This window comes from Microtus pennsylvanicus, chromosome 13, assembly GCF_037038515.1.
Source record: "Microtus pennsylvanicus isolate mMicPen1 chromosome 13, mMicPen1.hap1, whole genome shotgun sequence".
NCBI classification, from domain to species: Eukaryota; Metazoa; Chordata; class Mammalia; order Rodentia; family Cricetidae; genus Microtus; species Microtus pennsylvanicus.
In genome coordinates, this window is record NC_134591.1 from 80042465 (window position 1) to 80062147 (window position 19683).

The 19683-nt window shown below is 57.1% G+C and overlaps 1 protein-coding gene across 3 annotated transcripts in view; it reads left to right on the top strand.

The window, feature by feature from the left end:
* Positions 1–334: 334 nt before the first annotated feature.
* Chd5 (chromodomain helicase DNA binding protein 5) overlaps positions 335–19683 on the top strand; it is a 55545-nt gene continuing 36196 nt past the window's right edge. For all 3 annotated transcript variants that reach the window (XM_075946898.1, XM_075946900.1, XM_075946899.1), the window contains exons 1-4: positions 335–547; positions 9728–9852; positions 15646–15825; positions 19259–19377. In XM_075946898.1, coding sequence (XP_075803013.1) covers positions 469–547; positions 9728–9852; positions 15646–15825; positions 19259–19377 — 503 coding nt within the window. In that variant the 5' untranslated portion in view covers positions 335–468. The remainder of the gene's footprint in view (positions 548–9727; positions 9853–15645; positions 15826–19258; positions 19378–19683) is intronic.

Sequence of the window (19683 nt, forward strand, 5' to 3'; positions counted from 1 at the left end):
TCGACGGCTCCAGGACCCCCCTCCCGCGCTCCCCAGGCTGCTCAGGACTAGTCCCCCCAACTTGTTCGCTGCTGGTAACTAGTCGCGCTGGCGGAACGATGGGATGGGGTTGCCACAGCAACCAGACTGGACGTCACAATCCGGGCATGTGTGCCGCCCCCCCCCCCGCCGTGCCGCCGTGCCGCGGGCGCTGCCGCCGCCACCCTCGGCCGGCTGCGGGACTCGCGCTGCGGGGCGCGGTGGGCGGAGCGGCCCGGGCTTGGCGGGTGCGAGCAGAAGCGGCCGAGAGCTTGAGGGGTCGACACGGGGGGGTGGAGGTTTGGGGGGGCGGGGGGGCCGGCGGCCGCCATCTTCTCGCCGAGACCGCCTCGCCCGCCGCGCGGGTCCGTCCGGCAGCTCACGGGTTAAGGCTGGCACCGCGCCCGGCGGGAGGGGGGCGCCCACCTCCCCTCCCCCCCCGCACTGGGCATGCGGGGCCCGCTGGGCACCGAGGAGGAGCTGCCGCGGCTGTTCGCGGAGGAGATGGAGAACGAGGAGGAGATGTCAGGTGAGGGGCACCGAGACCTGCTGGCCCGGGACGCGGGCGGGGCGCCGGGTTGCGGGTGGCGTTCCCGCCCTGCTGGCGCCGCGCGGGCCAAGGGCGCGGGGCCGGGCGAGCATCGGGGCGCGGCGCTCGGGGCGGGGTGCGCCAGGGACCCCTGGGCGAACCCGCGGTGGGGAGCATGGGCGAGCGGCGAGGCGGGAGGGAGGGGGTTCGGCGCCGCTGGGGTCAGCCCGCGTGCCCTTGAAGGCGGCGGGAAGCGTGCGCGCTGCGGGCGGGGCGAGGACGGGTCGCGCGTGGGGAGCTGGCGATGCCCGAGCCCCGCGGGGCGCGCGGGCTCCGACTCCTGGTGCTTGACAGTCGCTCCCCAGCACTTTGCCCAGGCCGCCGTGCGTGCTTAGCGCGCTAGTGCCAGCCGTGTGCCCAGACCATCCTGCCGCCTTGCCAGTGGGCCTGACGCCCCAGGGCCACCGCCCCTGCCCTTGCCAGCGGCTTCTTCGAATTCAGCCCCCATCGCGTGCTTGTGTCTCAGGGGTTACCTTTCAGGAGGATTCTTCCGTTAACTGCTCCCCGTCCTGGCACAATTTGGCAGGGCCTCACCCTGTCAGCTGGACTCCCTCCCTTCTGAGGGCTATCACTTCTCAGTTTCCCAAGTCTATGGCTCCTCCTGGACTTCCGAGGGACTTGTGAGAGGCCAGAAGGTCCTCCTTTGCCCAGGAATCTACATCCCCAGGATGAGACTATTTCACACACTCGCACCCCAGCTCCTGTTCTTCAGGGGAGAGCACCTCCCAGGCCTTTGGTATCTTCACCAGGGGCCACACCCCCTGCCCCCCAGTCTCCTCTTCTGCTGACTGGCTTGCTTGTTTAGGGGATTTAATGCTATCACTGGGGCCCCCTGCAGGAGTCTGCTGCCCAACCCCTCCCCTTTTAGCCAGGCCAAGAGCCTTCCATGGGATGAGGTATGCAGAGGGATGGTTTCCAGTAGTTGACTGCTGAATCCCAGGCTGAAGCCATCAGCTTCTCTCCCAGGGGGGAAAGCAGAGCCAAGCACATGGCAAGAAACCTGTAGCTGTTTTGTACCTACGAGCCTAACTCTTCAAAGATCTCTGGTGGTGATTGGGGCGTGGTCTTTTGTGGTACTGACGGGGCAGTGGACAGTTGTGTGTATTAACAGCTCCATCTCTGGGACTTGTTATCCCAACGGTGTCCCCTTTTCCTTCCTGCCTGACCTTCCTTGCTTGCATCAGAGAGTAGGGTTTGGTGAGGTTTTGGGTGCTCCCAGGATGATGGGACAATATGGGCTGGATCTTGGTCCAGTCTGCCTCCTAATCTGTGCCTCCACTTGCCTCCAGGGCAGGCAGGGGACTATCCCTCTGGGGGCCTTCAGGAACACTTCCAAAGCCATGCAAAGGAGATCTCTGCTCCTGTCTCTCTAGCTGAGAATTCTGGGCCCTGTCATTGACTGCTATGACTGCTTTGTCCCCAGAGCCTTCCAGGGCTCTAGCATCTTCCCAGGTCCCATCCTCTCCCATGGCCCCTCCAGAATTTCCCAGTCAGTGGTCAGTGACCACTTAGAACCAGACTATTGGTCCATCCAGTCTTCCCAGTGCTCCTCGTTCACACACAGCCTGGCTGGGCTCTGACTCCTAGTGTTTGCCCGCAGTATTTCTGTGGGGCACTGCAGGTGCCGCTCTGGCTCTGTCCTTGGGCCCTGTCCTTGACCTCTGCTTGACTCCAGTCTTTTGTTCACAAGTTTGTTCTGCCCAGGTAGGTCCCAGCTCCAGGGCATTATGGGACACCCTCTTTCACCCTCACCTCAGACCCATTTCAAGAGGTTATCTGCTTGTAGCGCTTCCTGGTCTCTGGAACCTCGTTATCCTTCCTCTGTCGGTCTCCCCCAGCTTCCAAGTGGAATGAATCCCTAACTGCAAGTTGGACTGACACCTGGAACGAGATTGTGTCTCCAGGTCACCCTGGCTCCCTGGAAGTGGGGCGAGTCCTCTGCTAGGCCTCATGTCTGTCTGCACTGTTGGCCGCCTGGCCTGCCAGCTGCTTCATAGCCCTTTGCAGCGTGTGGTGGAGCGCCTCTTAGCTGAGGAGGTCTTGAAAGTGACCTCTTAGAACCCTGGAGTCTGACAGGGACAGGGGTCTGGAAGCCTTCACGCTAATTCTCAACTGGCAGCAATTAGCATCTGTGCAGTTTGTTTCCCACACGGGCTTTTCCTTGGCTGGTTCTCCCTAGCTTTGTGGCTGGTGGGTGAGCCCGCTGTGAGGAGGAAAGTGGGGTAGGCTCCCACCTCTTCTGGCTCAGAGGTCGGCAGCTGCTGGGTTTCCGGGGGAGTGTGCTAGCCAAAGGGAAGACTTAAGAGTTGGGTGGAGGAGAACTTAAATCTCAGCACTGTTCTTGTTAGTCCCACGGTCTTGGGACAAGGCCGCCAGCCCTCTGCCTCAGTGTCCTCACTTGTAGAATGAATCCAGCAGCAGCTACCTCATAGAAGGTTATTATGAGACCTCGGGATAGTGCACATAGAACAGTCAGGTCATAATGCCCAGCACATCACATACACAGCAAACCATAGCAGGTGTAATTAGCACCATCCAAAGGGGGTAGCCTTCCTGCCTCCCCAAGGATATGCTTCTGAGACTTGTGCTCTCATCTAGTAAGTGTCTGTCAGGGACCTGGGCTGGAGAAGGGCTGGGAGTGAGAAGCCTGAGAGGAAAGGGCCTGGCCCTCAAGGCTTTTTCTCAGAGGTGGGTTTTGCTAGGCTGGAGGTCTCCCTGCCTGGTTGGTCCAGCCCTTTCTCAATCACTGTTAAGCTGATGAGCCCAGAATCTCTTTTGGCTGGGCAGGGTAACTGCTGTGGTCCTAGGGAGACTTGACTGGTTTCTATCTCCACCCACAGATATAGCTACCTGTGTGAGCACCTTAGGTTCATAGGTGAGGAGAGAATGATTCCCAAAAGCCCATGCTTTCTAAGCTTGCCCCCCCCCATTTGGAGTAGGGATGGTCCAGGGAGCCTGACTGTATTTAACACCCACCCAAGCATCTAATTATCAATCCACAATACCAACCAATTATCCATCCATCCATCCATCCATCCATCCATCCATCCATCCATCCATCCACTATCCATCATCCATCCATCATCCACCCATCCATCCATCATCCACCCATGCATTCATCCATCCATCCATCATCCATCCATCAATCTGTCTATCATCTATCCATCCATCCATCCCTCATCCACCATCCATCATTCACCCATCCATCCATCCATCCATCCATCCATCCATCCATCATCTATCTGTCCAACCCTCATCCATCCATCCTCCATCCATCCATCCATCCATCCATCCATCATCCACCCATCTATCCATCCATCATCCATCCATCCATCATCTATCTGTCCAACCCTTATCCATCCATCCATCCATCCATCCATCCATCCATCCATCATCCACCCATCTATCCATCCATCATCCATCCATCCATCCCTCATCCACCATCCATCATTCACCCATCCATCCATCCATCCATCCATCCATCCATCATCCACCCATCTATCCATCCATCATCCATCCATCTGCCAGCTGGCACCATTCACTTATCTATCCATCTAACATCTATATTCATTCTTTACTATCCAGCCATTTTCATCTGTCCATCAACCCCACCACCATCTCTCCACCATCTCTCCATCCATACACCCACCATGCTTTATTTATCCAAATCATCTACCATCCATTTGCCCACTCTACCTGTCCATTATCCATCCACCTGCTTCCATCCATCTCCCCACTCTGATTTTCTGACATCTCTCCATCCACCTACACACTCTATCCACCTATCTTTGACCCAAGTACTGAACAATGCATGTCGTCTGACTTTCTAGGGGACTTCTTTTGGGGGGTGAGGTCTCACCATGTAGTTTTGGCTGTTCTAGAATTCACTTTGTGGACCACCTGGCCCCTCTAACTCACAGAGGTCCTTCTGCCTCTGCCTCCCAAGTGCTGGGATTAAAGACGTGCACCACCTCACCAGACTTCAAGGGCTCTTGCAGAGGAACCTCTGAGACTATTTCGTCTCTGTAATTCTGTCTTTATCGCCCCTCCCTCCATCTCTTTCTCCTGCTCTATTCCCTCCTCAGTCTTTATCTGCTCTGCCTGACATCTCTGCCTCTCCCTTGTCCCTGTCTCTTCCCATGCCTCCTGTGTTGTTGCTCTATGTCTTCGACTCCTTGCCCCTTTCTTCCCACACGCCCATGCCCTGCATCTGACTGGAGGCTTCTCCTGCTTGCCTGGGCCATTCTCATTCTCCTAGGTCCCAGTCACTTAAGGTAAGAGCTCCTCCTCTCCTCCCCTCTCTCTCAGGTCCGCCGTCTCTTTCTTTTATGAGATGCCAATGAGGTGATGTCTGGGTTTTGTCAAATGTCATAAATAAATTATTAATCACCTCTGGGGTTACGGTAGCACTGCTCTGGATCAGCTGAGGGCCTGTGCCATGGGGGGAGGTTCAGAGATTAGTGGGGACGTCAGTCGGGCTTTTTATGGTCCACAAGTACTGACCTCAGAGTACCTTCACCCTGTGACCCCTCCTGGGTTCTTTGCATCGCTGGACTGCACCCAGCATTGGGGCCTCGTGTTCACAGTTCAGCGTCTTCCCACTGCCCAGGAGGAAGGCAGGCTGCAGCATGAAGCCTATTTCACAGATGAAGAAACGGCCATTGGGGCAGACTTTTGGGCCACTGGTCAGGAGGGGTAATGGTTTGAAGCAGTGTGCCTCTCTGGCCTGTTCCTTCCTGACCACTAGGTGGCCCTGTTTCCTCCTTGAAGATGGGTGTTGGGGGGGAGGCTGGAAACAGGAGCCCCTACTCCCTGGGTTCTGGGGAGGCTGGTGGACTAAGCTGGGTCTCATTAGCTGATTTGCTCTCTGGAGACTTTGGCGATGGAGGTCTTGTCCTGGCTCCTGCCTCTGAGTCTCATGACATAACTTCTTTTCCGGCTGGAAAAGCCTCCTGGAGGCTTGTTCTTCCTCAGAGGAGGTAGGGCCTGGAGTCTGCAAGACTTCACCCTAGCTGTGGGTTTCTAGATCTGTCCTCTCAGGCTCTGGCAACCCGGATCCAGAGCTGGCCTTAGCCACTTCGGTGGTCCTAGAGTACAGTCCTGAGCTTGGCACACAAGGCACACTGCCGAAATACCTGGTTCTGAGTAGGTCCACGGCCTGAAGGGGGGAGCTAGGGGAGGGCTCACATACTGGTATGAGCCTGTTGCCTAGATTGCCACCAGGCTGTACTCCTGACAGCTGTGGGACCGAGGTTTGGGCAGGTGATGAGGTCCTCGGAGTCTCATCTCTGTAAATGGGGCCATTGCAGGGTCTTCCTGTTTCATCAGGCAAGGCCTTGGACTTTGCTATCACCCTGCCTCAGACTGTGGAGTGCCGAGATGAGAGGCCTGTGCCACCACACCTGGCTCAGTGCCACTGCTATCATTTACTAGCTGGGAAGGGTCACCCGGCTCACCCAGCTGCAGCTGGAGAATCCAGGCCTGAGCTAGAGGGCGTGTGGCCAGCTAACAAGGGGCTGGCAGAGATCGGAAAAAGCTTTGGAAGTTGTGCCTTTACCCTGCCAGATTCTGTCCCCCACACCTCACGCTGTCCCTCCTCTTCCTGCTGTCCCCCACCCCAAGTCTTGGAAGTAGCTCCCCTTGCTCTTTCTCAGGCCTGCTCTGACTGGGGCCACTTAAGATGTAAGAGTTACCAAGCTAATGGTCCTAATTATAGCTGGCTAGGATCGATGGAGCCTCAGGCCCTGGGGCTCGGCAGGGCTGGCTGGTGTTTGAGGGTGCAGCCAGATGGGCCAGGAGGGCAGTGGGGCAGCCTCCTTGGGCTGGGAATTGGCAGGGCAACTGTTTTATGGGCTGGCTGCCCCCACCCTGGGTCCCCTCACTCCAGAGTAGTGGAATCCTATCTCCCCCATTGGCTACATGCCCCTTGTTATAAAAACTGCCCCTCACCTGCCCCTGGCAGATAGGCCCACGGGAAGGAAGAATAGGGGTGATTGCAGAAGCCTGAGACTTGGGCGTGGCTGCCGTTGGGGTGACTTGGATGGTGACTCCCAAGCTTGATTTTAGAAGGCTCGGGACCTGTCACCAAAGAGGACGAGGGCCCATTTGGGAAGAGAGGGTTGCAGTGCCAGTGAGGGCTAGGTGTGTGGGGTGATGGGGTGGGATCATGGAGGGCCAGGCCTGAGGTGTCCTCTGGGCTACCAGAATCAGTGTAGGCACAGGAAGTGCCTGCTAGAGACAGGCGTGGTCAGAGCTGGGTCCTCATCCTCACGTGCCAGTTCTGAAAATATCCTGGAGGGAGATTTATTTATTTATTTTTTTCTTTTTAACTAACCGGCAGCCTTGGACTGTGAGGTTGCCTTGCGGAGGAAGAGGGGTGCTGTTTGTGGACATAGATAGGGTCTATGTTCTGGATGAGCTACAGCTAGCCTGGGGGCTCCTTCTTACTATCTTCTGTATCCGTGAGTAGATCACAAGCTTCCTTATAGAACATTCCTAGTCACCTGTGGACCTCCATTTCCTGCTGGTCAGTTGGGGAACATGTGCTGGGCTGGCTTCTAAGTCTGGGGATTTCCCTGCTAGGTGGAGACAGGGGACTTCCCTGCAGAGGCAGGAGGGAGAAGGGCCCCCTTGAGATTGCATCAGCCTGGAGCCCGTTACATAACTGGTGTGGGGCACTCCCAGGGGGTGGGGGTGCTTCTGCTTGGGCGGGTGTCTGTGATCCTGGGAGAATACGCAGGTGCGGATGGGCATCCCGCTGGCCACTCTGACCTGGCCTCCTGCCATCTTCAGCGTCGTTGCCAAGACTTTAAGATGACACTAAGGGCCTCTTCGTAGATTTACCCTGCCTGGGGCACATCAGAGCTCAGAGGAGCAGGATGCTTCCTTCCAACATCACCTAGTCTCAGCTGGGATTCCTGGCCCACATAAGCTTCAGTCAGGAGTGGCCCCACTGCCCTGTGCTCTGGAGTCCTGCCAAGACCGTGTTAGCTGTACCCCTCACATGGACCCTGCCTCAGCAGTACCACTCTCTGTGGGTTGGCACGTACTGCGGTGGTCCTCCAGGGATGACCTGCCTCCTCCTCTCTGTGTTTGCTGCGGTGGTCCTCCAGGGATGACCTGCCTCCTCCTCTCTGTGTTTGCTGCGGTGGTCCTCCAGGGATGACCTGACTATACTCAGGTTCCCTCCTTACACCAGCTTCCAGTCCTGCCTGGAGTCTGCCTCCTTCTCTCTGGGTTTGCGGCTGCTTCTTCTGGATTCCAACTCTAGGGAGGGGCCGGAACTTTGGCACGTGCTATCCTTGCTCCGGAGACTCTGGGGAGCTGTGTGGGCAGGCAGGGCTTATTCCTTGGATGGGGTCCTGGTGCCGAGGGGTACCTTGCCCTAGTAGGAGGTTGTACATACGCAGACTGACCACACAGGGTTCAGGAGGGGATTTTCTTAGCTACTGGAGCCATGAGTTGCCCTCTGAGAGGAGGATATGTGTGATTGAAATTAGCCACCATGTACAGGGATCAGAGAGAGCCATCGGGAACCTGTCTTCCACAGGGCTCTGGGGTTCAGGTGACTGAAGGCTGCCAGGAGGACTTGGTGGGACCTGAGAAGAACAATACCTCTCTATGCATACATGCGAGGCATAGACTCTACTCCTCTGACCACCCCTACCCACTCATTGCGCATAGAACATGAAGTTGGTGGCAGGAGGGGCCTGCTATGGCACCCAGGTTATGGGCTGGTGAAGGAGGCTTGCTCTCATAGTCCTGGAGCTGCATAATTCTGGAAGCCTCGCTTTGCCCTTGGTGGCCATCTCTCTGTCCTTTGCCCCCTGGGTGGCCATCTCTCTGTCCTTTGCCCCCTGGGTGGCCATCTCTCTGTCCTTTGCCCCCTGGGTGGCCATCTCTCTGTCCTTTGCCCCCTGGGTGGTCATCTCTCTGTCCTTTGCCCCCTGGGTGGTCATCTCTCTGTCCTTTGCCGCTTTGGGTGGCCATTTCTTTACTCTGGGTGGTTTGATTCTTGCTGCCATGTCCTTGAGATGACCCTTGACACCTCACCTCTGAGGTCATGTCTGGTGAATAGGAACACTGGTTCAACCTGGGTTTCCCCAGTAGGTAGGAGTCAGGCTTGAGCTCACCATGTCTCCCCAGTACAGAAGTCCCTTCTAGTTGAGGGTGAGCTGAGGCAGACTTACCTTTTTCCTTTTGGGGTGACATGGAGCCAATAGCCACCTTTTTTAATGACCCTAGCCCAAAGCCCACCCTGTTCCCTCTTGGCCTTTAATTAAAGACAGTTGACTGTGGTGTGAAGAAATGCCTGAGGGCGTGGGTCCGTGCACACGTGGAGGCCAAAGGAAGGCATCGATGCCTTCTCTATCACATTCTGCCTCGTTACCTCAGACAGGACTTCTTACTGGGCCACAGGTTCCTCTGTTTGATTAGGTTGTGTGGCTAGCAGGCTCTCCCCAGCGCTGGGGTCACGGGCATATTCAGGCATGTCACTAAGGGAATTTGGGATTTGTGAGCATTTTCTGGAAAACGCATATGTGGAATGGGCTTAGCATCCCGCTAGCCCTCCGATCTGGGATTGTCATGTGTATTGATTCCCTGCACAGGACTGGGCAGGGGAGGCAGTGTAGTCTTGAATCCCACATTAAGAGGGATCCTATCAAGTCTTAGGCTACTGGAACCCGGGTCCCTTATTGTCTTGCATTTGTTAGTCACATCTCAGCTGTACTTGAACCTCAGCTTGGCCTCTCTATTGGGCCCCAGCCTTCCCTAGGCCAACTAGCGATGGCTTTGACGTCCCATGAGGTCACTTCTCTCCCAGATCAGTAAGGACACAAGATTAGACACTCGCTTTTGCTTATTGGGTTCAGGACTAGGTGATTATTGTCCCTTCTCACAGAGGAGGGAGGGAGGGAAAGCCTAGAGAGTGGCAGTGACCTGTGCTGCCCACCAGGGTGGACATGACAGTTGTCGCTTGTCCTAGGACTGTGGCTGCATGGCCGTGATCTGGAGTTGTTGGATCTGGGTGGTATGGGGGTTCCGTGGCCTGCCTCTGCTTCTGTGTCCCTGGTTCTGCCTGAAACTGAAGGTGACTCCTCTCCCTTCTAACCCCTGCAGAAGAAGACGACGGTGGCCTTGAAGGCTTCGAGGATTTCTTCCCTGCAGAGCCCGTGAGCCTTCCCAAGAAGAAGCCCAAGAAGCTGAAAGAGAGCAAGTCCAAAGGGAAACGGAAGAAGAAGGAGGTGAGGCATGGGGTGGGGTGGGCTTGGGCCTTGTGCTTGGGCCTTGGGCACCCCTTGGAAGGAGGCGAGGTGTGGGGTGGGGTGTGCTTGGGCCTTGGGCGCCCCTTGGACACCTGCGGAGGTGCCGTGCAGGAGTCCCCTGAGATGGAAATGGCATGTTGGGCTTCTTGAGAAGGTTGGAGGTTCAGCTGTCCTGTGCTGAGCTGGAGCGCCATGTTGCTCTCTCTGGCTGCCTCCCTGCCCCGCACTGTGGTCTCAGCCTGGTCCCTGGCAGCGTTGCTGTCTGGCCTCTCTCTGGCTGTTCTGTTGGAGCCTCTTGTCTCCTCAGTGAATCCTACTGAGAGCAGAGAAGGTCAGAGAAACACCAGGAGGCTCCCGCGAGGAATGGGCTGTGTGTAAGGGTTGCGCTTGTGTGTGGTGGCATTAATGTTCCTGTTCTTTACTTCCTGGTTCTTGGTGGCTCTGTGTGCAGGGTGCTGGGACTCAAGGCTGAAGAGGTGAGGTGGCTTGCTTGCTGACATTATGTTTCCATGTGCCTTATGCTGACTTGCTTCATCCCTGAGATCGGCCTTGGGAACTGATGGTGTGGGGAAACTGAGGCAGGCGGTAGCTTAGTGTCTTTCCCATTCAGGACAAGACTGTTCTGTCTTCTCACCTCCTGCATCTCCAGGCCGCCCTGCCAGGATGGTGGAGCATACACCTCTCCTTCTAAATGAGGGAGCAGAGGTGCTCAGAGGGCCACTCACGGGGGTGACCTCTTGCCTGTCCCTCCGTAAAACTGAGTCACTGTGAGGCTTTGAGCAGGTTTATATGGGGCTCCAGCATGCAGGCTGGGGGTAGAAGTGAGGAGAGCCCCAAAAGAGAGAAAATGGTGGTGAGAGGCAGGTTAGAGCCACTTCCCTCTTGAGCATCAACTCTGTCCTCTTCACTTTCCCTGTGTGGGGATCATGTCGGACATTGACCCAGCAAGTGTCTATCTGACAGACGACTATGGAGAAGGCCAAGGGCATCGGAGGGGACCTAAGCTCAACCTGCAGCCTGTATGTTTTCTCCTCTGTTTTAGCGTCTTGTCTAGGACGGTGAGGACAGCCTAACCTAAGGATTCTCTCAGCAATGTGTGGCAACCCTCTGTGGCGAGCTCCTCAGCCGCCCCTTCTAGCCCACCCCAACCTCTCCCGGCTTTGTGTGTTAGTCAGCTCTCTTGTTGAGTGCGTGTGTGTTCACGCACATGTATGTGCACCACACTTGGCTCTCGTGGAATCCCTGACCCCTCAGCTGACTTCTGTGCCCGTCAAGGCTCTCTGTAGTCTGGCATGTTGTCTGGGATTGACGTGTTTGTCTCCTCCCAGAAGTCTGTCTCCAGCAGGAAGGAAGGGAAGCAGGTCGTCAAGGGTTCTGGTCCACAGACCTATATTTTAAGGCTTCCTCCAAGGTGTCACCAGAGCTCTCTGTCCCCATTATCCAGAGGAGAAAGTGGAGGCAGGATGTGGGCGCTGTGCTTGGGGACTCCCCATTGAAGGGAGTGCTGGGAACCAGCTCCTTTGACACAGGGGCCCCAGAATTCTCCTCCTGCAGCCACTGCCTCCTACTTGCTTGGTCCTGCAGACCGGTCCATGGCTGGGCAGTGGATAGGTTCTGTGAGGCCCTGGCTCCCAGGTCCCCAGACTTTCTGCTTGAGGCTGTTGTTGCTGTTTTCAACCTCAGGTCCTGGGCCTCACGGCAGAGGACTTGCCAAGCGTCAGGCCATTGGCTGGGACCATTCTCTTCTAGATAAAATGCCCGGCTGGCTGGGGGTTCCTGGGTGGGGGGGCTTTTGTTCTAAGCAGGACTGGCTTTTTCTGGCTTCTTCCTGGGCCCAGGGTTGACGTGGCTCTGGCTAAGAAGGATGCCAGGGGTGGGGAGGGCATGGGGCTGTAGGGTTGGGGTCTCTGTCCTGCCGTCCTCTGACCCGTGATTCTTTCCTCTGCCTTATTAATCTCCCCTCTCCATCTCATCTCCCCTCCCCTTTGCTCTTCCATTCCCTCCTTCGCTCCTGCCGCCTCTCCTTGCAATGCAATACGTCTTCTTTAAAAGGGTGCACACTGGGGTAGACAAGACTTCAAGGCACCCTCCCCCTTCACCTCCCCTGCCCCCCCCCGGTTTAACGCTATCCAGCTGCAGGACCCGGGGATGGGGATGGAGGTCTATAGCGTGCTATTTACAAAGAGGAGGCTGTGTCTGCTCACCCACCCACCCCGCAGCCCTAGATCACCGGTGTGGGAATCTCCTTCCTCCCCGACCTCAACACTGCATCCCCCACCAGGTGACTCTGAGGCACAGAGGGGGCCTGAGCAGGTGGGCTCTAAGCAGTGGCTTGGGCGGGTGGCGGGGCACAGGCAAGCAGCAAGCTGTGGATCCCGATTTACATAAAATAACCGGGCTGCAGCCGGAACCTGAGCATATGTAGATGAAGCTCCCCGTCAGACCGGAGAGCAGGAGGGAGAACTGATTTCAACCTGTACTGCAGCGGTTGCCATAGCAACCAATTATTCAGTGCTAAATTATAACTGTTTATAACACTGGTGAATGGGAAGGCTCATATTTCATTCTTTCTTTTTCCCTCTCAGTCTTGAAGGACCCCAAGTCGAGAATGACCAACTCCCTGAGTTCTTCCTTTGAGTCCAAATGCTTTTTTTTTTTTCCAGGAGATGTGATGTGTGTGCTGGGCATAGAAGGGAGAGGAGGAGGAGACAGGAGGCTAGGATTCAGAAACTGAGGAGTGGGGAAGAGAAAGGGTGTGTTGCACGGACTGTTTGGGGCCCCCACCAACCATGGCCGGTGTGCTGTGCCCTCAGCAGGCAGAGGGGCTCCGAGCGGAGACCCCCCCTTTGCCCTCAACATGGGTGTGGCATCGGAGGTGCTTTGCGCGTGTGCCCTCAGGTTCTTCTCACAGCCACTAGTGCAACACTTACAGTCACACCCAGGATTGTTTCCGCAAAGGACAATGCCAAGGTCAGAGGCCCAACTTGTCATCCTCATTCTCACAGCCTGCTGTTGGATTTTGGTTTCTCTTAGACCTCAGGACTGAGGTTGGTTTGCGGGATTTGTTAGAACGATCGGTCTGTGTCTCCTTCCTGAGTGGGGTGTGGCTCACTTTACTAGATAGCCTGGGATCTGGTCTATCAACCAGGCTGACCTCATACTCACAGATTCTCCTGCCTTTACTCCCAAAAGTGTTGGGATTAAAGATGTGCACCCTAGTAGGTTCCGAGACACCGAGTGGTCCCTCTTGGTCTGGTTTGTGGCCAGTTTTCCCCTTCTCCAGTGACACCGCTACCCCCAGGTCCTGCCCACAGCCCTCTGGTGCATGCTTTTCCCATCCAGTTGCAACGTTCCCCCCTCGCCATCTTTTCTGTGAGGCGGGATGTTTTTATGATGTGTGTCACGGGGAGGAGGAGGCCCAGGAGTGGAAGCGTATAAACAGCTGGTCCAAGTTCTGCTGGCACTGTCATCCGAGGGCATGGAAGAGGCGGGGCAGGGGAGAAGAGAGATGGGCTGGGGGCTAGGGGCTGGCGGTCAGGGTCTTCTCCCCCGGGGGGTGGTGGAATAAGAGGTGAACATTCGGACTATGCTTTGATGGATGGCCGGAGGAAAGGGACACCAAGCCTGAGATCCACACCCAGGGCTCCAGCTCAATCCCTGCCTTCCTCCAGCTCTGAAGTGTGCTCGCCTGAATCCTCCTATCCAGGCCAGGCTTTCAGCTTCAGTCAGCCCCGCCCCCTCTCCGTGCCGAGCACAGGCTGCTGCTGCTTCTGGCAGACACTGCGATCTGCCGGAGGCGCCTTCCAGCCTCCCTTTGTGCTGGTCACTCCTGAACCCAGATATGGTGGTGTCTTCTACCCAGGACACACTCTGGCCAGCTACCAGGCAGAGTCGTGTTGTCTACCCATACCGTCACTCAGCTGCCCGTGGCCCATGTGGCTGACTTTGGTCCTGTCCCAGTGGGTAGAAGTGGGGCGGGACCTATGTTACCTCTGCAATTTCTCTGCCCCCCAAGCAGAGTCATCACCGTTTTGGGGTGTTGTCACCGGGAGATGCCTCTGCTTGGGTGTGGTCCAATTGTATCAGGAGTAACTGTGGTTGTGAATGCAGACAGCTCTGGCCGAAGCCCCCTGCCAGGACACATGGTGAACAACTGGTTTTCATGCCACCCCAGTTTCTGAGCACGGCACCTCCATGTCAGGGTCTCCATGTGCACAATGCCCCTGGTTCCTTTCTCACTGCACAGACGAGAGAGTTGGAGGTTCAGGTTGTTACAATGACTTGCACGTGTCCCAGGCTAGCAAGGACCTGCAGGCAGGCCACACAAGGATCCACCCTTGGTCTTTCGGCCTCTACTGCGGTGTAGTGCCTGGGTTTCTTTTTCCGGGGCCGGCTGCAGCTGCTGTCTGGGATACCCTCTGTCTCTCATCTACCCTCCTTTTGGGGTGAGGACTGGAGCTCGCAGATCTCGTGGACATCGTCTCAGAGAGCTTGGCTGGCCTCTGTCGCCTGGGGGGAGAGGATGTCCCTAACTGACTTCACTTTCCCCTGCTGTAATCTGAGAACTGTGGCTTCTGAATCCCACATCACTGGTAGTTGTGGGAGCTGGGAGCTGTCCCTTGGCTGCAGACCAGAGTCGGTATTCTGGGAAAGTGAGGAGGCTTGGCAGTGCACTGATGTGATGATTGGTTAGCAGGTGACAGGCGCGAGAGCAGGGCTCTTAGTGGGGAGATTGAGCTGAGCTTCCAGGAGAACATCTGGGTGGGGTCTGCCGAGCTGGACTGCAGGGAGAAACCCCTTCAGTGATAAGTTCACCCTCAGCTAACTGATGGGGTGTGGCCTGCAGGTTCTCTACCGGGAAAGGCAAGAGAATTCTGAGGGGCTCCCAGGATTCTCCAGGTAGACCCTGTTGCCCCATCTCCCATCATCACCTTTTTTTCTCTTGTTTTTTTTTTCTCCTTCCCTGTCCCCAGTTGCTGAGTTATAGGGCACTCTCCATATTTCTGGCTCTCCCCATCTCTCCTCACTCCTGTCTTTGCTCACCTTGAAAACACCTCACAGGCATCACAGGTGTAACAAGTCCTGAGCTGGTAATTGTGGTGACAGTGCCAGCCTGTCCCTGCAGACCCACGTAGGAGAGGACAGGGCTCTGCCTCCCTCCCAGTCACAGGCAAACCGTTTCTGTCCAGGGACAGCATCCTTCTGGTGGGCATGCTATGACTCTAAACACCCTAATCTCCATATAAATGGGCCATTTTCTGCTTCTACAGACAGAAAACAAAATCAAGGAGTCAATCTCAAGAGCTGCCTAATTTACCTTTTCTACCATTGAGATGGAGTGGCCATCCTGGAGACAGGCTCGTACTGTGGTGGCCTCTGGAGAGCTGATTCTCTGCACTCACTCCCTGATCGCAGGGTGAGGGTGGGCGCTAGTGGGCAGGTCAGCTCCTGCTTGGAGCTTCTCTCATATCCTTCGGCTTTCTCCTCTGGCCATCATGGACTCTATCAGGAGTTCCTGGCGTGGAGTGCGATCACGCTTTCAAAATCCACTATGACCAAAGCTGAAGCCCAGCTTGCCCTGGGCTCACCGCACACTTGGCCTGCCTGGGGAATTCTGGTTTTGCTCAAGATCACCTCACCATTCTGTCAGTTACCTCTGCTCACGCTCGCCCCTCTGTGCACCATGGATGAAGAAAGATGGTGGCCCAGCAGCTTATCCAGGCCTTCTGCCCCAGGTCTCTGGCACCCTCACCGCTCCCCTTTCTTTTCCAGGGGAGCAACGATGAGCTGTCAGACAATGAGGAGGACCTGGAAGAGAAGTCGGAGAGCGAAGGCAGCGACTACTCCCCCACCAAGAAGAAGAAGAAGAAACTGAAGGAGAAGAAGGAGAAGAAAGCCAAGCGGAAAAAGAGGGACGAGGACGAGGATGATAATGACGACGGAGGCTTGAAGGTAATCGGCCGGGCTAGGGTCAGGCGGGGGATAGGGTGCCCCCAGAGCCCGAGTTAGGGAGCTGGGGTCAGGCGGGGGATGGGGTGCCCCCGGAGCCCGAATTGGGGAGCTGGGGTCAGGCGGGGGATAGGGGTGCCCCCGGAGCCCGAGTTGGGGAGCTGGGGTCAGGCGGGGGGACAGAGGTGCCGCCGGAGCCCGAGTTAGGGAGCTGGGGTAGGCGGGGGATGGGGGTGCCCCCGGAGCCCGAGTTGGGGAGCTGGGGTCAGGCAGGGGATAGGGGTGCCCCCGGAGCCCGAGTTGGGGAGCTGGGGTCAGGCGGGGGACAGAGGTGCCGCCGGAGCCCGAGTTAGGGAGCTGGGGTCAGGTGGGGGATGGGGTGCCCCCAGAGCCCGAGTTGGGGAGCTGGGGTCAGGCAGGGGATAGGGGTGCCCCCAGAGCCCGAGTTGGGGAGCTGAGGTCAGGCGGGGGATAGGGGTGCTCCCAGAGCCCGAGTTGGGGAGCTGAGGTCAGGCGGGGGATAGGGGTGTTCCCAGAGCCCGAGTTAGGGAGCTGGGGTCAGGCAGGGGATAGGGGTGCTCCCGGAGCCCGAGTTAGGGAGCTGGGGTCAGGCGGGGGATAGGGGTGCCCCCAGAGCCCGAGTTGGGGAGCTGGGGTCAGGCAGGGGATGGGGTGCCCCGGGAGCCCGAGTTAGGGAGCTGGGGTCAGGCGGGGGATAGGGGTGCCCCCAGAGCCCGAGTTGGGGAGCTGGGGTCAGGCGGGGGACAGAGGTGCCGCCGGAGCCCGAGTTAGGGAGCTGGGGTCAGGCGGGGGATGGGGGTGCCCCCGGAGCCCGAGTTGGGGAGCTGGGGTGAGGCAGGGGATAGGGGTGCCCCCAGAGCCCGAGTTGGGGAGCTGAGGTCAGGCGGGGGATAGGGGTGCTCCCAGAGCCCGAGTTGGGGAGCTGAGGTCAGGCAGGGGATAGGGGTGCTCCCGGAGCCCGAGTTAGGGAGCTGGGGTCAGGCGGGGGATAGGGGTGCCCCCAGAGCCCGAGTTGGGGAGCTGGGGTCAGGCGGGGGATGGGGTGCCCCGGGAGCCCGAGTTAGGGAGCTGGGGTCAGGCGGGGGATAGGGGTGCCCCCAGAGCCCGAGTTAGGGAGCTGGGGTCAGGCAGGGGATGGGGTGCCCCCAGAGCCCGAGTTGGGGAGCTGGGGTCAGGCGGGGGACAGAGGTGCCGCCGGAGCCCGAGTTAGGGAGCTGGGGTCAGGCGGGGGATAGGGGTGCCCCCAGAGCCCGAGTTGGGGAGCTGAGGTCAGGCAGGGGATAGGGGTGCTCCCAGAGCCCGAGTTGGGGACCTCACCCACATGCACCTGGATCTCGGACATGGGATATGGGGAGTTTGTATCGCGAAGTCTCAGCTATGCAGGGAGGACTTAGGAGTCTGTGGTCGCCACGGTGCGGTGTCTTGTTGACAGATTGGGGCTGCTCTTGGCAGCAGCTTGCCCACCCGTGCATGCAGCTGTTTCTGGAGAGAGTGATACGTAGCGTCAGCTCAGGTTTGCTGCCGGGAACCTCTTGCCTGGAGCCATTTGAGGAGATAAAATAACAAATGGAGTCTTTGCCACAAGCATCTGTGGACAGCCCTGCCTGGGTACTTGGTGCACCCTGCCGCTCTGTCCACATGGGTGTCCCTCCAGCCTCTCAGTGAACTTGGAGCGGCATGGCTGTGGCTGAGATGGGCCTGGCTGTCTTTTGGGCACGGGCATCTTTGTCATAAAGCAAGCCAAGGCATCACGGTTGAACAGAGGCCATCCCTGGGCTGTGAGGTGCGGGTGGGCGACCTCATGTCACCAGGAGTGGTTTGTGAGCTATGATGTGGCACCATAGACATCAACACAGTCGCCGTTGCCCGGCAGATTGCTATGAATGATTGAAGACTGGCAGACTTCAGGGAGCAGAGCGTACTTGGGGTGTCCTGACACCCCGTGTGATCCATCAGTCATTGGTGGGTGTGCTGTGAATCAGCAGTGACTGGTAACAGCCTTGGGGACAGTTTTGAGAAATTGACTCTGGGGGCTGTCGAGAAGTCCTGCTTATTTCTGTGCTCCGTGGAGGTGCCTTCAGGAAGGCCTGGGTGTGCCTGAGGGGGCAGGTCCCCCATGGAACCATCCCTGAGCTGTTGTGGAACCAGGTTCTTAAGCCCTCTTGCTTTGTGGGTCATTTCTGGGACACAGGTTCTGGGGACCCAGGGAAGGTGTTTGCACCAGCAGGGTGGCCTTCCACTGCAGGGCCAGAAAGTTAGCTTCCAAGGGAGTTTGAGGAGTCAGGGCAGACGGTTCTGTGTGGCATTTACTGGTGTCACCCAAGGCTGGAAACACTTCTTTTTCTGCTTCTGTGGATGGGGGTCTGTGTCCCCTGGCTGGTCAGAAAGGCTAGGAACTGTGGCAGAGAAAGGTGTGTGCTGATTGGTTTAGTGGGTGAATGCTGGGGTTGGTGGGGACGAGTCAAGATTACTTGGAAGAGATACGGTATGGGGGAGTGGGGTTCCGTGGTAACAGTCACTAAACCATTCACTGTGCTAATTCTCTGAGGCAGCATGAGGAAACTGAGGCAGAAGGGTGAACTAATTTGTTTACTTCTCACTGCTGGTATCTGAGAGAGTGAGGGTTAGAACTGACTCAGATAGCGAGGCTGGAGACATGGCTCAGTGCTTAAGAACACTAACTGCTCTCCTAGAGGACCCAGGTTCAATTCCCAGTACCCAAATGGTGGATCAAAACCGTAACTCTAGTGTCGGGGGATCTGATGCCCTTTTCTGCCTCTGCCAGCACCAGGTCCGCATGTAGTGCATAGACATACGTGTAGACGAAACAGCCCTATACATAGGAAGAAATCAATTAAAAACAGCTGGGTGTAGTAGCAAATGACTTAATCCCAGTGGAGGCAGGAGTATCTCTGTGAGTTTGAGGCCAGCCTGGTCTACATAGCAAGTTCCAGGACAGCCAGGGTTACACAGAGACCTGTCTTGCCATCTCTTCATCTGATCCCCGCCCACTAGGGCATCTTGTCCTGTAGCTTTCTGACTCTTAGGATAGCCCTTTTGAAGACTCACAGGGACCCTTAGGATTGTTACACACTTCACTTAATACCACATCTGGGAAGTGACCGTGGGACTCTGAGCACTGTCCACTGCTATCACTCTGTCCCAGTCTACCAGAACAGCCTGGGCTTGTCTCCGACCTCCTTTCCCCAGTCTCAGTGTTAAAACTCACAGCATCCTGTGAGCCAGCATCTGAGACACCCCCCTGGTGGGGTTGGCGGGTAGGTGGGTGTGGCTTTCAGGTGTCCCAGGGGTAGGTGGGAGTTGTTCTTCAGTTGCGGGTTCCCATCTTCCCCTTTCTCAGAGCAGCAGGCAGGTCAGAAGGCCTTTGCCCCTGATCCCACCTCTCTCTCTGCAGGAGCCAAAGTCCTCGGGGCAGCTCATGGCGGAGTGGGGCCTTGATGATGTGGACTACCTGTTCTCAGAGGAAGACTACCACACGCTAACCAACTACAAGGCTTTCAGCCAGTTCCTTCGGTGGGCCGGGGGTGGCTGCTGTGGCTGGGTGACCATGGGGGTTGTGCTTGCCTGAGGCACTAAATCCAGGGGAGGGGGACAGAGGGCTCCTGATGGATGAGAGTTACTAGAGCAATTGCTGACCTGGGGTCAGGACCCCTTCATTTTAGCATAGCCTACTTCCCTCACAGGCTCTGTCCTGGGGTCTAGGCCCCTCTCTGGTCTGCAGCCAGATAGAGACCCTGTCAGGAGTCAGGAGTATGTTGGGGTGTGCTCTGGTCTCATCTTTGTTCTGTCCAGTTTCTTTAGCCAGGACTATGGGGCTGG